Raw genomic sequence first — 14,548 nt, 5'->3', positions numbered from 1 at the left:
CTGGGAATAGAAATCTCTTCGAAGTAGAGATTCTTTCCTGAACCTCCCCTCAACCTACCTTCAACCCATTCAAAGAGTTGCCGTCAATACCGCCAAAATGGTCAAGTAAGTCGCCCATCAAGCTCCGCCGTCACCTTTCCGTTCCCGGGGTGCTGCCGCCCGTCTTCGTCGTTTCTTGTTGCAATGAGCGAGTTTGGATCTGATGCCCCGCCCCGGAGATAAGGGCAGACATCCGATGGCAGTAGTTAGTAGTAAGGTACTGACCGTGGCTGCTGAACAGCTTCACGATCGAGGAGATCCGGGCCTTGATGGACAAGCCCACGAACGTGCGCAACATGTCCGTCATTGCGCACGTCGATCACGGCAAGTCCACTCTGACCGACTCCCTCCTGGCCAAGGCCGGTATCATCTCCTCCGGCAAGGCAGGAGAGGCTCGGGCGACAGATACCCGAGCTGATGAGCAAGAGCGTGGTATTACCATCAAGTCTACGGCCATCTCCCTCTATGGCACTCTGCCCGACGAGGAGGATCTCAAGGACATTGTTGGTCAGGAGTCGAACGGTAGGCACTCATTCGGAAAACCGATTCGGTCAATGAGGAAACTAACAGTCGGGACAGGAAAGGACTTCCTTATCAACCTGATCGACTCCCCCGGTCACGTTGACTTCTCCTCTGAGGTCACGGCCGCACTCCGTGTCACCGACGGTGCTCTCGTCGTGGTCGACACCGTTGAGGGTGTGTGCGTCCAGACCGAGACTGTGCTTCGGCAGGCCCTCGGTGAGCGCATCAAGCCCGTCGTTATCATCAACAAGGTCGACCGCGCGCTCCTCGAGCTCCAGGTCTCGAAGGAGGACCTCTACCAGTCCTTCTCGCGTACCATTGAGTCGGTCAACGTCATTATCTCGACCTACCTCGACAAGGCTCTTGGTGATGTCCAGGTCTACCCTGAGAAGGGTACCGTCGCCTTCGGCTCCGGTCTCCACGGCTGGGCTTTCACCATCCGTCAGTTCGCCATCCGGTACGCCAAAAAGTTTGGTGTTGACCGGAACAAGATGATGGAGCGTCTCTGGGTAAGTGATCACTGCGCTTCTTTGTGGGCCGCAAAATCTTTCCACGTCCTAACAGGTTGCAGGGTGACAACTACTTCAACCCCGCCACCAAGAAGTGGTCCAAAACCGGCACTCACGAGGGCAAGCAGCTTGAGCGTGCCTTCTGCCAGTTCATCCTGGACCCTATCTTCAAGATTTTCGCTGCCGTCATGAACTTCAAGAAGGATGAGATCGCGACTCTCCTCGAGAAGCTCAACCTCAAGCTTGCCGCTGAGGATCGCGATAAGGAGGGCAAGCAGCTTCTCAAGGCTGTCATGCGCACCTTCCTGCCCGCCGCGGACTGCCTGCTGGAGATGATGATTCTCCACCTCCCCTCGCCCGTGACGGCTCAAAAGTACCGTGCCGAGACTCTGTACGAGGGCCCCCCCGATGATGAGGCTGCCATCAGCATCCGCGACTGCAACCCCAAGGGCCCGCTCATGCTCTACGTTTCCAAGATGGTGCCCACCTCGGATAAGGGTCGTTTCTACGCCTTCGGTCGTGTCTTCTCCGGTACCGTCCGCTCCGGTCTCAAGGTCCGCATCCAGGGCCCCAACTACACCCCCGGCAAGAAGGAGGACTTGTTCATCAAGGCCATCCAGCGTACCGTCCTCATGATGGGCGGCAAGGTCGAGCCCATCGACGACATGCCGGCCGGTAACATCGTGGGTCTGGTCGGCATTGACCAGTTCCTGCTCAAGTCTGGTACGCTCACCACGAGCGAGACTGCCCACAACATGAAGGTCATGAAGTTCTCTGTCTCGCCCGTCGTGCAGCGGTCCGTCCAGGTCAAGAACGCTCAGGATCTGCCGAAGCTCGTCGAAGGTCTCAAGCGTCTGTCCAAGTCGGATCCTTGCGTCCTCACCATGACCAACGAGTCCGGCGAGCACGTCGTTGCTGGCGCTGGTGAGCTCCACCTCGAGATTTGCTTGAAGGATCTCGAGGAGGACCACGCCGGCGTGCCCCTCATCATTTCGGACCCTGTCGTGCAGTACCGTGAGACCATCATGAAGGATGGCTCCGAGTCAGACCCCAGCCGAGATGCGCTCTCCAAGTCGCCCAACAAGCACAACCGTCTCTACATGAGGGCTGCAAGGCTCGACGAGGAGCTCTGCAAGGAGATCGAGGCCGGCAAGATCGGTCCTCGCGACGATTTCAAGGCCCGTGCTCGTATTCTGGCCGACGACTACGGCTGGGACGTTACCGAGGCCCGCAGGATTTGGGCTTTCGGTCCCGATACCACCGGTGCCAACCTGCTCGTTGATGCGACCAGGGCCGTTCAGTACCTCCAGGAAATCAAGGACTCGGTCGTCTCCGGTTTCCAGTGGGCCACTCGTGAGGGACCCGTCGGCGAGGAGCCCATGCGCGCGATCCGGTTCAACCTCTTCGATGCTACCCTGCACGCCGATGCTATCCACCGTGGCGGCGGCCAGATCATCCCCACTGCTCGTCGCGTGATCTACGCGTCGGTGCTGATGTCGGAGCCGGCCCTTATGGAGCCAGTCTTCCTGGTCGAAATCCAGGTGCCCGAGAATGCCATGGGTGGTGTCTACAGTGTGCTCAACCGCAGGAGAGGTCAGGTCTTCGCCGAGGAGCAGCGCCCAGGTACCCCATTGTTCACTGTCAAGGCATACCTACCTGTCATGGAGTCTTTCGGCTTCAACGGCGATCTGCGCCAGGCCACCTCGGGTCAGGCCTTCCCCCAGTCTGTCTTCGACCACTGGCAGCTTCTTCCTGGTGGCGATCCTCTGGATAGTTCTACCAAGGTTGGCGCCATTGTTCAGGAGATGCGCAAGCGCAAGGGTATCAAGGTCGAGGTTCCGGGCGTGGAGAACGTAAGTGCCAACTCGAAAGCTGATGTACCATGTTGTTTACTAACGAACTGTGCCAGTACTATGACAAGCTCTGAGCATGGCCTACCGATCCGGGGTTTAACTCGCTGCTCCGTGGCTGCGGCATTATAAGCGCCGCGCCGCCGCGGTGGCTTTTCAGCGGCGGATGGACTTAGGAGTGTGAAAGCACCTCAAAACAGGAGGATGGAGGGCTGTGATGAAGAGCCAAAGCCCATAGAGTTTTGCTGGCGCCACAGAGCTTTCTTGCCGCATTGTGTTGCATCTGGTTGGTTTGTAGTTGCGAACTGATCTACTACACGTTTACCAAACTCTCGGTCAAAAGCAGTGAAGGTGCATGTTGAAGGGCATCCGGATCCCGTAAATGATTACCTATTGTAGACATGTTTCGTATTTCTTCAAGTGCTAGCTGATGACATTTAGATTGACGTCGCCATCCAAGGGTCAGGCACAATACAGGTACCTATAGTAGGTAGTACCTATTCTAACCCTTGACGCTTCCCTGTGCACAGCCAATTTCCTTATCGCATCTGGTATGTACATGTACTAGTAATCTCGAGACGCCCAAATAAGGTTTACATGTTAATAAAGTACTAGGTAGTACTACTCCAATCATCCCAAGCACACGCACTACCCTCATCTGAACATTTCATGATTGGGAATCAATCCGTGGGTTCCATTGGCAAACAGTCTTCCCACTCCCCGAGTCCGGGCCCAGAAGGCTGCTGCTGCTGCTGAACGACGCCCAGGGAGCGGAGCCTCTTGGACAAAAGCCCTTCCGCAGAAGGACGCCTGCCATCGGCGCTGCCGCCGTAGCCGACGTAACCTTTGCTTAGCTTGTCGTAAGCCCCTAGACTGGTATTGCCATAATCGCTGAGGGCGTTCATTGTTGTTGTTGGTGTTGTTGTCGCTGTTATCGTCTGTGTAGGGCTAGGAAAGGAGGGCTCTCGCGGCTTGTTTGGGGAAGAGTTTGCATGCAGCGGCGGTGCACGACTGTCGCGGCATCGATACCAGGATCCGGTAGTGGTAGAAGTAGTGGTAGTAGTGATAGGGTGTGTTATGGTGGAGCGGCCGGTCATCTCGACGCCAGGCATTGCCATGGGCATCGGCGGCGGTGTTGCCGTGGAGTTCTTGTCCTCTTCTTCGCACTTGGGAACTTCCTCTTCTGCTTCTGGTTCTGGTTCTGCTCGCTGGTCGATGGAGGTAGAGATGCCGAATGGCGCGGCCAATGCGACTGGTGATGGTGGTCTGTTGCGACGTTCAAGTTCTCCTACTAGAAGTGTACTGGTAGCAGTACTGTGAGATTGTAGGAAGTGGTGGTGGTATGGATGTGCAGGGTACCCCTGGGAAATGGAGACCCCGGCGCTGCGCCGGCGGAAGTCGCGGTCTGCGGCAAAAGGTGCGCTTGGGGGTAGACTGCTGGCAGCTGCAGCAGGATGGGGGTTGTTGGGCGCGGGCGGGCGGTGCAGCACGCGGCCTGGCTTGTACGGCGTGAAGCGCGGCTCCGGGTAGGTTACCTCGTTACGGAGCTTCTCTTTGTCGTCGGGGACGCGGTTGGCGAAGACGACGCGGATGAACTTGTACAGGTAGTAGCGCCCCTTGGACAGGCAGCAAATATGTAGGTGAATGAGGTAGCGCAGGATCGGGCGGTCTGCTGCGGTCGTGGGAGCATCTCTGGTGCCCGGGATGTCGGCTTCGATGACCGGGCCGGCCGAGTAGCTGCGTTGGCGGATGAAGGTCTTCGTACCAGGCTCCATGCCTGCCAGGTCGTATGGCACGAGGAAGAGCTTGACGGCTGTTTTGTTTTGGTTTTTGATGATGATCTGTAGCTGGCCTTTTTCGGGGATCCGGTAGCCGCCCCCCGGCGGCGCCTTGGGCGACCGGGAGCGCCGTTTGGAAGTGGTCGGCCTCGGTCCGCCCTCGCCGTCGGAGAGGTCGACCGAAGGGCCGTGAGCGGCAGCGGCAGCATCTGCTTCTCCGACGCCATTCCGGGCTTGGGCTCGGGACTGAAGCTTCTTCCTCGATCGCTGGCCGTCTTCCAGACTCGGCAGTCCACGTTCAAGGTCGATCTGTCCCACGTAAGGGCTCGGCCCGTCCTCGGTCCCTTTGGAGCTGTCGGCATAGCTGTAGAAGACAGCAGAGAAAGGCAGCGTCAGATGGCGCGGGCAGCGGAGGCTCGCCTTGCACTTGCCGAGGCCCAAGACGCCGATCTGTGCCAGGAACTCGAGGGGCTTGGACGGCGTCGTAGACATGCGGCCCCTGAGGATACTTTCCTCGTAGGATCCCACCATGGACGCGTGATGCAACGGCGAGGCTTCCGAGCCGAGCGATGGTCGCCTAGGACCGAAGACTGCGGGAGTCTGCGGCGAAGTTCCCGTCGAGAAGTTGGGGGTGGAATTCAGGGACCGCCGCGGCTGGTGTGCCTGGTACGGGTGGGTTCTGAGAGTCGCCGTGGCATTCGCGAGCGGGGAGTGGAAGAGGTTGAGCGTATGCCGCCGAGGATTGCGGGAGCCGTTCAGGGGCAACGTCATGTCAAGCTGCTCGTTGGTCTCCGATTGGACCAACGGACTGGTCGGCGGCTTGTAAACAAAACTGGACGAGAGCGAAGAACTCAATGAAGAGGGACTGCAAGACCTGAAGGCCTCTCTTCTGTAACTGGCCGTTTCTTTCACCAAGTGATAGGGTGTATAGTCTCTCGGAGGTGATGTGCTCATCCATCCAGCAGGCCCCGAACGGAGATGACCTTGGCCGCCGGCACAGGGAGGATTCGAAGGATTCTCAGCGTCGGCAGTGCCGGGAGACATCACAGGCGTGAAGTTGCCGCTGTGGAGGGCTGATCGCGGAGGCCCAATGCTCACTCCGTCCTCTTGGAAAGGGTCGATTATTGCCTGCTTGCCGTGGCTTGGCTTCTGCCGCTCAGGGGTTATCGTTGGCGCCGGCAACAAGCCCGGCGGCGCTTCCCCCTCGGACTGAGGCGTCCGAGGCGGCGAAGACATCTTTCTCTGGGGGAACAGACGCTGGGGATGCTGCCCGGCCGGCCATATCTGGGAACGCTGGCATTGAGAATCATGATGATGTACTTGTACATGTACATCGCCCTTCTTGAGGCGCTCTATGAGCTCGGCGCGGGAGACATCGGAGACATCCCGTTGCGGCGAGGGTAGTAGTTTGGGGCGGCTGTCGGGAATGGGCCCTTCACACAGCTCAGTGCGGATGCTCTCCTCGGACAGCCGCCGGTTCAACCAAGCCCCCCTTCCTGGCCGAGCCTGTATCGGAATCGGCGCCGAATCGGCGTGCTGAGACCCGGCAGCGCCAGAGCGGGCCCGTCCCGAGTCGTCTTCATGCAACATAGGCATCTTGCCAGGGTTGAGCTCTCAACGGTTGGCAAGGGCTTGAAGCTCAAGGGTTTCGACCTGAGCAAGACAGACGCAGAGGCGACGTCGGACGAGTCGAGCACACACGGTTCGGTCACCTTTGGGCACCAGTAGAGCTATTTATATCATTCTCGACGAATCCATACGTGTAACGTACTCCATAGCAGGGACCGGACCGCACGCGACACGCAACTTCTCTTCTCTTCTCTTCTGGTCTTGGTCTCGGGTCTTTGTATCTGGCGTATTGTACCAGCGATGGTGCGCTTGCCGGGAGACAACACGGTGACCAACTTTCACTTGGGGCTAGCTTGAGGGCTCTACGGCATCTGTAGACCCTCGAAACGAGGAGCAGCTGTTCAGAATCGTAATGTGGGTGGCGGTATAATTGTACTTGGGTGGTATGCGGTGCGAACAGTCACTTACTCCTCGTCCGCCTGATCTGATGGGAGTTGAGACGGTGGGTGGACCTGATTCCTAAGTTTCATGCCCAGTGTACGGAAGGTAGGAGGTAGTTAATCATGTAAGGTTGATACCTAATGTATATTGCTCAGGGAGAGATATTGGGATGGAACAGGTAGGGAACTAAGCATCAGGGGAAGAACTAGAGGATGGATACGGTAATACCGCAAAAACCTAATTGCCCTCCCGTAATGAGGCAGCGCGGCGAAGTGCCCGATCGCCAGGCCGATTGAGGGACGGGAAATGGTCGGGTTCTCGGAGGGAAATGACGCGCGTGGGTCACTGGAATACTGCCGACAGCACAACTTACCGTAACCTGGAACTAGCACCTCATACTTACGGTCAATTGCGTAACTTACGAACTAACATTTGGAATACGTAAATACAGCGCCTTTAGCAAATCTGAACCGGTAAGAATCTGCAATAGTGTGAGAATGGGAGGACGTTTTCCCATTCATGCCTCCCATCTTGCTTGGAAATGGTCTGCACAATGAACACTACTAGTACTGTAAGTTGTCTAGCTATCCTGCCGCCGTGGCTGCTTAGTGTACATTTGAAAGGGGTGTTGTTGTCTTGAGAACAAACTTCTGGTAAGTTACCAAGGAACGTTGAGTGTGTGGTGTAACATAACCTATAAATACACCATGTAGTACCTGGTAGTTGATCCCTTCTATGGCAGTTACAGATAAGGTAAGGGAGTTAACTCCGTACACATCTTCTTCACGTACTACCTAAGGTAGGTACGGCAGTTAAGGTAGGTATTCTTGCATTGTACATACATACTGTATCTGCTGCCACTTTTAGTTTTGATGCTGGTGGAGAATTGGATTCGCCGCCCAAGCTGATAACGTTAACGGCCCCCGCTCCCTTCGTTATCGCAAGCTCCCCCGGCCAAAAAGCGAATTCGACTCGGACGAACTTGAGGTGAACAACTTGGAGTATAAAGCCGTCATCAAAACATCAGTGTTCTACAGCCCGCCATGTGTGCCAAGCGCGCTCGCGACGAAGATGCCATCTCCGAGGCGGGCACATCACCGGCGCCCGAGGATACCAGGAAGCCGAAGAAGGCCAAACATGGCTTCCGCGTTGGACCTGAAAATCTGCCCGATGGCCCATGGAGGCGCAAAGGTAAGCCAGCTACTTCGACTAGGTTGTCTTGCAGTCTGAAGAGCGTACCGCGCAACTGACTTGCTGTTCTCAGTGACCAAGATCAAGAAAGAGCTCATTACCAAAGCCAAGGTCAAAAAGCAGTACGCCAAAATCAAGGCAGAGCACCAAAAGCAGGCTACTGCATCCACAACCACACAGACAGTGACAGAAGAGAATACAAAAGCAGAAGACAGCGCCGGCGCACCGGCTCGCTCAGAGCCGCAGCAGCAAGAGCACGATTTTCCACCCCCCGCACCAGCCCAAATCCATCCCTACCGTCAAGCGATGCTGGGCTCGGCCTCCCAACCCTCGAAGCTCGATAACGAGGAGTCTCAACCAAAGCAGCCGGACCAACAAGTGTCAGGCGAAGACACCGCTGGTGCACGACCGGAACGCCGTCAACAGCGAAGACACCCCCGGAAACAACGGCCAGATTACTTTGCCAGGGAACTCGCGGCGGCCGAGCGCGCCAAGAAGCAGGCCGAGGAGCGCGCGGCCGAGCTTGCGCGGCGCGAGCAGGAGAGACAGCAGCGCATTGCTGAGCGCGAGCGGTATCGCAAGATGATGGCGAAGGCTAAAACCCCTGGGAAGGACGGGAAGCGGAAGATTGGGCGGGAGGGCAAGGTGCTGTTGGAGAGGGTCAAGAAGGTTATGGGGGAGAAGTGAACCCCAGAAGAGGAGAAGAGAAGCTGGATTACTGAGTTGATATTGTCTAAGGCATCTATCTCACCTTGTAGTGTTTAAGCTTACTGGTACGAAGCCTGTGTGGATGGATGAGATGGGAGATGGACATTTTACCATTATGATACCCGGGACCTGGTTGGCCACTGAATTGAAACTGAGATGGCAGACAAGAAGGAATATTGGTTTGAGGAGCGAGCCTGAGCGTGCCCGACTGGAATGGTGAGTCGGAATCGTACGGTAGGAACCTGGGACCGTCTATGTAGTGTACCTACTGTGGGCGTGGTATGCACCTTAGGTATGTAGGGCATATATGTACTCTATGTACTTGTACATATAGTAATACAACCGGCCCTCTTCACAACGACCGGGTCCTGGCAGGCCCACACATTGCCAGGGTGTCGACTTTTGATGTATGTATTACTATGAAGCAGTTAAAGATTCGCCCTCTAGAGTACTAGTACTCGGAAAGGTAGAAATCTGTGCAAGAGTGAGTGTATATACACAATGTACTATAGTATATCTGGGATGGGCAGAGAAGAATCGGTCGATCCCAGCAAAAGGCGCCAAGGACTAGTAGTAGTAAACTACAGTAAGGGTTGGCGGCTCCTTGGGTACCTAGATATGACGATTGATGTGGTGACTATAAGCCGAAAACTTGATCGGAAGTATATCCCAAATACTAAGGTATCTACTACCTTATCAGTGACTGACGGTTTCACATACAAAATCCGGCCGGGTCAGGGTATTAATCGTTCATACACCCAGATTATCGTTATGATTCGGATCGCTGGCACTTTGAGGCGGGCTGACTGTACTGGTAACAAGCTTGAGAATGAAGATTCCACCTTACGTGCCTCGCCGAACGCCAACCCACGCTCGTCATGTCATACCAATACCAGCAATCGGAAACTTGAAACCCTTAGTAAGACGCTCGAGGAGCAAGAGAACCTGACAACGAACAGAAATGCCTCATGGTATATGGACCCTTTGCCGTTCCGTGCACCGGCAAAGCCCGGGAATCGGCCGAAGGGGGAAACAAAGGAAGGAGCTCTTGCCCAAGATCAGGCCGGACAAAACCAAGAAAGCAGAAGGGGTCTCTCTGCGCAAAACTCAAAGGTATATACAAGTCGCCACACGTAAGCACGAAAACATCCCACCGGTTTGTCCAGTTTTCTTTATTCTCAAAACCATAAGGAAGGTCAATCCTCGCCGAAGATGGTGTTGCTGTTCTCGATTAGGAATTGCACTGCCACATTCTTCGCGTGCATGTCCGTCATCTCCTTCTCGAGGCTGTGGTCGCGCATGATAGTAGGCGCGAAAACCACGGCCAAGTTCTTGGGAGACATCTGAAGGAGAGAACAGATTAGCGACATCGTTCTGTGCGAAAAGAGAGACGATTCCTTGGAAGAAACATACCAGGTTCTCTCGCTCTCTGCTGGCCACCCGAGCGAGGTGGAACATGAGAAACTCGAGGCAGTCTCGATGTTTGGGTGGGAGCATGTTGATTGTCTTTCTCATGTGCGCGCACCTCTCGGTTTCGTCCTGTATCACTGCAGAGAGTCGTCAACAAGTCTGGACTGGCAGGTAGGTCGGTCGGTAGGTGTGAGGGTGAACAGCAAAACTTACCATTCGATTCCAAGATGCGGTCATACACCTCAAAGGTGAGCAGCGGGTTGGGCAGCTTGCGGAAGTATTGCTTCAAGACGCTCGTGACAGCCGTGATATCGAGGGACGGATCCGAGATGTCAAAGTCCTCGCTCTTGTCGAACCCTTCCTGGATCATCTTGACCAAGGAATTGCCTCCCGTCTTCCTGTAGATGCCCTCAATGTCCATGCCGCGCAACTCCACCTCCTCGATGCAGCGCGTAACGACGCTAGGGATCTGGCGACGTTCATAGTCAGCCCGCTCGACTAGGTCGGAGCCGAAAAGGGTGCTGGGAGCCTCCGCAGGGGTAGGAGGCGCAGGCGTGGAGACGTTGGTGACAGAGGTCGACTTTGGAACGTTGGGTTTCTTGCTGAAGAAGCCAAAGCCCTGTCGCTGGGTTTCTGTCTGGGATCGATTGGGCCCGCTTGGAGGAGCCATGGGAACCGGCGAGTCAACCTGTGCGACTGTCATATTATAGGGGAGGCCGATATTATCGCCCGTCAACCCTTGGTGCTGCTGAACACGGTTCTGCTCCTGCTGCTGGAAGGCGCCTGCTGCGCGATTAATGCCCTTGGAAATGTTATGGGCAACCTTGCTGGAGCCTTTCTTCCAATTGAACTTCTTCACCTGGCCCTTCCGGATGTTGACCACAGTCGGTCCTTCGACGACCGGCTCCTCACCATCGTTACCGACCATGGTTGTGCCCGTCTGCAGACTCGCTGCATCCAGATTGACTGATATCGACGATACGCCCTTGGCGTGACCATAGATGCCTAGGCCGTTCGGTGGTCTTTCTCCGTTGTTGATTTGCTGCTTGAACCTTTCCTGAATTTGGTGTGTCAGGTCGTTGTTCATATCGGCCAGTTGCGCGTTCTTGGATGAGAGTTGCTCAAATTCAAGCAGAGCGCGATCTCGGTCGGCAATCGCCTGAGCTTTCTCCTCCAAGAGCTCGTCCCGCTCGGCGTGAAGCTGTTCAATCGCGGCCGTCATGTTCTGTTTCACCTTCTCCAGCTTTTGCACAAATTCCTTGATGGCTGATTCCTCCAGCTCGCGAGGGTCGATGGGTTCATTGGTCTTCTTAGCCCGCTCCACGTATCCAGCAAGTACCTCGATCTGCCGGATCATGATTTCAGTCTGTGTGTCCAAGACCGAAACCGTCTTCCGCTTCTCGATGAGCTTCTTATTCAGGCTCTTGAGATCTTTCTCCGTATTGAACTGCCGCTCGAGTTCTGCCACGCGCTGCTCCGAGTTCCTCAGTTGCCGTTTCAGTAACGCCGGGTCGTCCTGCCCTGTCCCCGAGAGCGATATTGGGCTGCTGATATCCGGAGCCCCAGTTTGATCTTCAGCAATCGGTGTCCTCGGCCAGCGGGGAGACCCGGCCCCCCTCGTTGTCTCGCTCACGCTCCTGCTATGACCAAGCCTTCCGTGATTGTTGCCCGATTCGTTGCTATTACTCCGCCCGTGCCGCACAGCGTTCGACACCCGCCGCAGAATTGATGATGAGCCCTCGTCGGTTCCTAGAATTCTAGCCATATCTTCGTCCATGCTGAACTCACCGCCCGAGCTCCAGCGCGGCAGCTTCGGCGACACCTTTGGCTCTGGCACTTCGGTGACCGAAACCGCCGGCTCTTTGGATACCTGACTTGGGGGTTGCGGCGGCGCCCTCGGCTGCATGTATGTGTCGCTTAACTTCGTCTCGGGTACCGGGCGTGGAGGCGGAGGAACAGACTCATTACCGTTAACTGATTTCGCATGCGTTAGGTAGGCGCCATTTCCCGTGTGTCCGGACGATATCAACTCACCATTCCGTGACTGGCTCAGGGAGACCTCCTTCCTCGCGATAGACGGGGGGATAGATGCCTCATTTCGGCCGGACGTCATTGAGTCCAATGATGGGCGAATAGCATCGTCCTCTCTACGTCGAGAATCTTGCGAAGGCCGAGGCGGAGACGCCTTGTCGCCCGGACCAGGCTGGCGTGGGGAGTCGGTATTCGTCGTATTGGAAACATCACGGTTCCGTGGCGGCGCTGGAGGTGCTTTGGCAGGTGTAGGTGCGTCCGAAGAACTGTTGGATATGGAGTCGCTCCTGGAATTGCCCAATTTCTTGCTTTTAGGAGCGTCTTGCAGCCTGAACTCGTCGTTGGGCTGTGACTTGGTAGAAGGTTTGCCATCGTCTGCCGGATTGGGAGAGGCCTTGGGATTTCCATTCCGCTTGGAGAGCCTGCGAGCCGGCCGCTCCTGTTGGGGAATGTCATAATCCGAAGATGGTTGCCTTCCCTTTTCCTGAAATGCGATGTGAGGCGTCGACGCCTGGGACTCGGTGGTTCTCCTTTCCGGAGTTGGCCTCGGCGGACCGAAGTAATCCCTTTCCTTGTTCCTCCTACTCGAATCTGCAAACGTGTCGGACATGGATTGAGGAGTTAGTGACGGCGCGGGACTGGGATCCAGCGCTACGGGGATGAAGAAGCTCCCGTCAGAGTCTCCGTTGTTCAGGTCCCCGGTGAAGAGGGCCGAATTTCGGTTGTGCCGATAGCTCGAGGCGGACGGTGCCAGGGCGGGGTCCTTCGCGGGGTCCTGCATCCGTTCAGGAGAGCGGTCGGGTCTCGAACCGCTTCGAGAGACCGAGTCGTGTCGCCCATAGGCGGCGCGAGGACGTGGTGAGAGCTCGGTTGGTGTATCGGAATCCGGGGCCATGCGTTCGGTGGAGAAAGCATTAGGGGGTACTGCATTGGGCGGTAGCGCGGGCAGAGATTTGTCCGTAATCATGGGCGAGGCATCTTTCTCCCGTTGCTTCGCCTGTGCTGCCGCCTTTGATTTCTTCCGCCGCCTCGCCATCAGCGACTCGTGGCAATTCATGCAAAAGATGCCGTGGGATGTCCTGGCATAGCGCAGATTCTCGATCTTCCTCTTGCAGTTCCTACAGCGGAAGCAGGTTGCGCAGAACGCCTGGTCGCCCGTCAGGATGGCGAGGTCCTCGATCTTGTTCCCGCAGGCGCTACAGCTGTAGGTACAATTGTTGCAGATGAGGGAGCCATCGCCGAGGAGGAGCAAATTCGCGTCCGAGTCGAGGAGTGTGTTGCACGTGTTGCACCGAAAGCAATCCAGATGCCATCGATTTCCAGCTAAGGACCTAATTAGTACACAGCAACGAGGCATCTCCCAACATGTATCGCTGTCGTATTTTTTGCGTGGAACATACCGAGCTCGAAGGCCTTGCCTTCCTCTAGGATCTGTTGCATTGAATCGTTAGAAAGAGTTCAGAAGCAGCTCTCAAGTCTGCCAAAACCTACCTCGCCGCACCCTTTGCAGGGAAAGACGTCGTCCGAGTCCATAGGACTATCCAGATAGTCATCCATGGCTGCTTAGACGATGCGAAGTTGTGCCCAAGGATACAAGACCAGCCGGCAGTGCACCGGCTACAAAGAGACAGTCCGGGGCCAGAATGGGCATAGAGGTGCGGCGGTATCCGGTAGAGAGCCTAAATGTTGCGGTGGCGCATTCAGGGGTAACGTTCGTCGCCAACCCAGCCCTGCTCAGCTTGATCCGTTGATGTTCAGTGTCGAAGGCGTGGATGATGGGACACAAAGAATGGTGCAGCTGTCGCTGTCTACACGAGGTTGGTTGAGGTGGGCAGCGTGTCGTGTTTCGCTGCAAAATGAGCTGGAATTCGGGCGGCGGTCGTGAAACGACGAGGCGGGGACACTGTCGAGGCTAGCTGACGATGCTCCGTGTCCTGCGACTGCGTGATATTCTTCGAGTCGTCAGGGCGGCACGGGCAAGCAGCAGTGTGAAAAAGAGTGATTGTCCGCTAAGGCGCCACGTAGGCAGGTCGCTATGCAGCGACCGTCAACGGGAGGCGTTCGTTCGTCTTCGGCGCGAGTGGAGAGGTCGGGCCGGGCAGTTGCGATCCAGCGATCTCTCGAGCTCGGTACGGACCATCAACCCCGTTGCGGTGACTATCGCGATCGAAAGCAAAAGACTGCTAACAAGGTTAGAACCAAACCGGTCGCGATGCCTGCGGTCGAGCGAAACATCGACCGATCTCAAGATCCGGAGCACGAAAGAAATGCACGGTCGCCGAAACAAGTTGTCTCTGCCCTCCGCTGCCCGTTGACCAAGACCCAGGGGTTCAATGTGTGGTGGCCGGGGCATCCAACAGGGGCTAGACCAGAAACCAATCGCAGTTCGCCCCTGAGGGCAAAACCTAGTACCGGGTCTCCACATCGCAGCCGCGTCAAGGGAAATCCTCGGGGTGAGATCAAATGGGCCTAGAAACGCTAAGGAAAGTTACCTACCTTA

The 14,548-nt window shown here is 56.2% G+C and overlaps 4 protein-coding genes across 4 annotated transcripts; 2 read left to right on the top strand and 2 right to left on the bottom strand.

The window, feature by feature from the left end:
• Window positions 1–308: 308 nt before the first annotated feature.
• On the top strand, window positions 309–2,997 carry B0T15DRAFT_484220 (P-loop containing nucleoside triphosphate hydrolase protein; the record flags this gene model as incomplete). Its single annotated transcript, XM_062866217.1, has 4 exons — window positions 309–561; window positions 619–1,070; window positions 1,133–2,923; window positions 2,980–2,997. The coding sequence occupies 4 exons, from the start codon at window positions 309–311 to the stop codon at window positions 2,995–2,997; spliced, it is 2,514 nt and encodes an 837-aa protein (XP_062722760.1).
• Window positions 2,998–3,600: 603 nt separating this feature from the next.
• Window positions 3,601–6,294, bottom strand: B0T15DRAFT_484219 (uncharacterized protein; the record flags this gene model as incomplete). The annotated part of the gene is made up of 2 exons (XM_062866216.1): window positions 3,601–4,172; window positions 4,236–6,294. The coding sequence occupies 2 exons, from the start codon at window positions 6,292–6,294 to the stop codon at window positions 3,601–3,603; spliced, it is 2,631 nt and encodes an 876-aa protein (XP_062722759.1).
• Window positions 6,295–7,305: 1,011 nt separating this feature from the next.
• On the top strand, window positions 7,306–8,999 carry B0T15DRAFT_528775 (uncharacterized protein). The gene is made up of 2 exons (XM_062869062.1): window positions 7,306–7,899; window positions 7,973–8,999. Exons 1-2 carry the CDS (start codon window positions 7,752–7,754, stop codon window positions 8,584–8,586), a joined length of 762 nt encoding a protein of 253 aa, XP_062722758.1. The 5' UTR covers window positions 7,306–7,751; the 3' UTR covers window positions 8,587–8,999.
• A 774-nt stretch (window positions 9,000–9,773) lies between these two features.
• On the bottom strand, window positions 9,774–13,844 carry B0T15DRAFT_159847 (uncharacterized protein). The gene is made up of 6 exons (XM_062862095.1): window positions 13,540–13,844; window positions 13,449–13,479; window positions 12,052–13,371; window positions 10,231–11,991; window positions 10,021–10,154; window positions 9,774–9,950 (listed from the first exon to the last, which is right to left on the bottom strand). Exons 1-6 carry the CDS (start codon window positions 13,603–13,605, stop codon window positions 9,804–9,806), a joined length of 3,459 nt encoding a protein of 1,152 aa, XP_062722757.1. The 5' UTR covers window positions 13,606–13,844; the 3' UTR covers window positions 9,774–9,803.
• Window positions 13,845–14,548: the final 704 nt, after the last annotated feature.

The sequence above is a fragment of the Chaetomium strumarium genome (assembly GCF_033439665.1).
Source record: "Chaetomium strumarium strain CBS 333.67 chromosome Unknown B0T15scaffold_3, whole genome shotgun sequence".
Classification (NCBI taxonomy): domain Eukaryota; kingdom Fungi; phylum Ascomycota; class Sordariomycetes; order Sordariales; family Chaetomiaceae; genus Chaetomium; species Chaetomium strumarium.
Note: the sequence above shows the minus strand (reverse complement) of the source record. Positions and strands in the feature narration are given on the sequence as shown.

Excerpts from the sequence above, each read along its gene's own strand:
- B0T15DRAFT_528775 (XM_062869062.1), top strand. The coding sequence starts at position 7,752 with ATGTGTGCCAAGCGCGCTCGCGACGAAGATGCCATCTCCGAGGCGGGC. Across the intron at positions 7,900-7,972 it reads TGGCCCATGGAGGCGCAAAG|TGACCAAGATCAAGAAAGAG; the intron begins GTAAGCCAGCTA and ends TGCTGTTCTCAG.
- B0T15DRAFT_159847 (XM_062862095.1), bottom strand. The coding sequence starts at position 13,605 with ATGGATGACTATCTGGATAGTCCTATGGACTCGGACGACGTCTTTCCC. Across the intron at positions 11,992-12,051 it reads CCTGAGCCAGTCACGGAATG|TTAACGGTAATGAGTCTGTT; the intron begins GTGAGTTGATAT and ends ATGCGAAATCAG. Across the intron at positions 9,951-10,020 it reads GCAGAGAGCGAGAGAACCTG|ATGTCTCCCAAGAACTTGGC; the intron begins GTATGTTTCTTC and ends TCTCTCCTTCAG.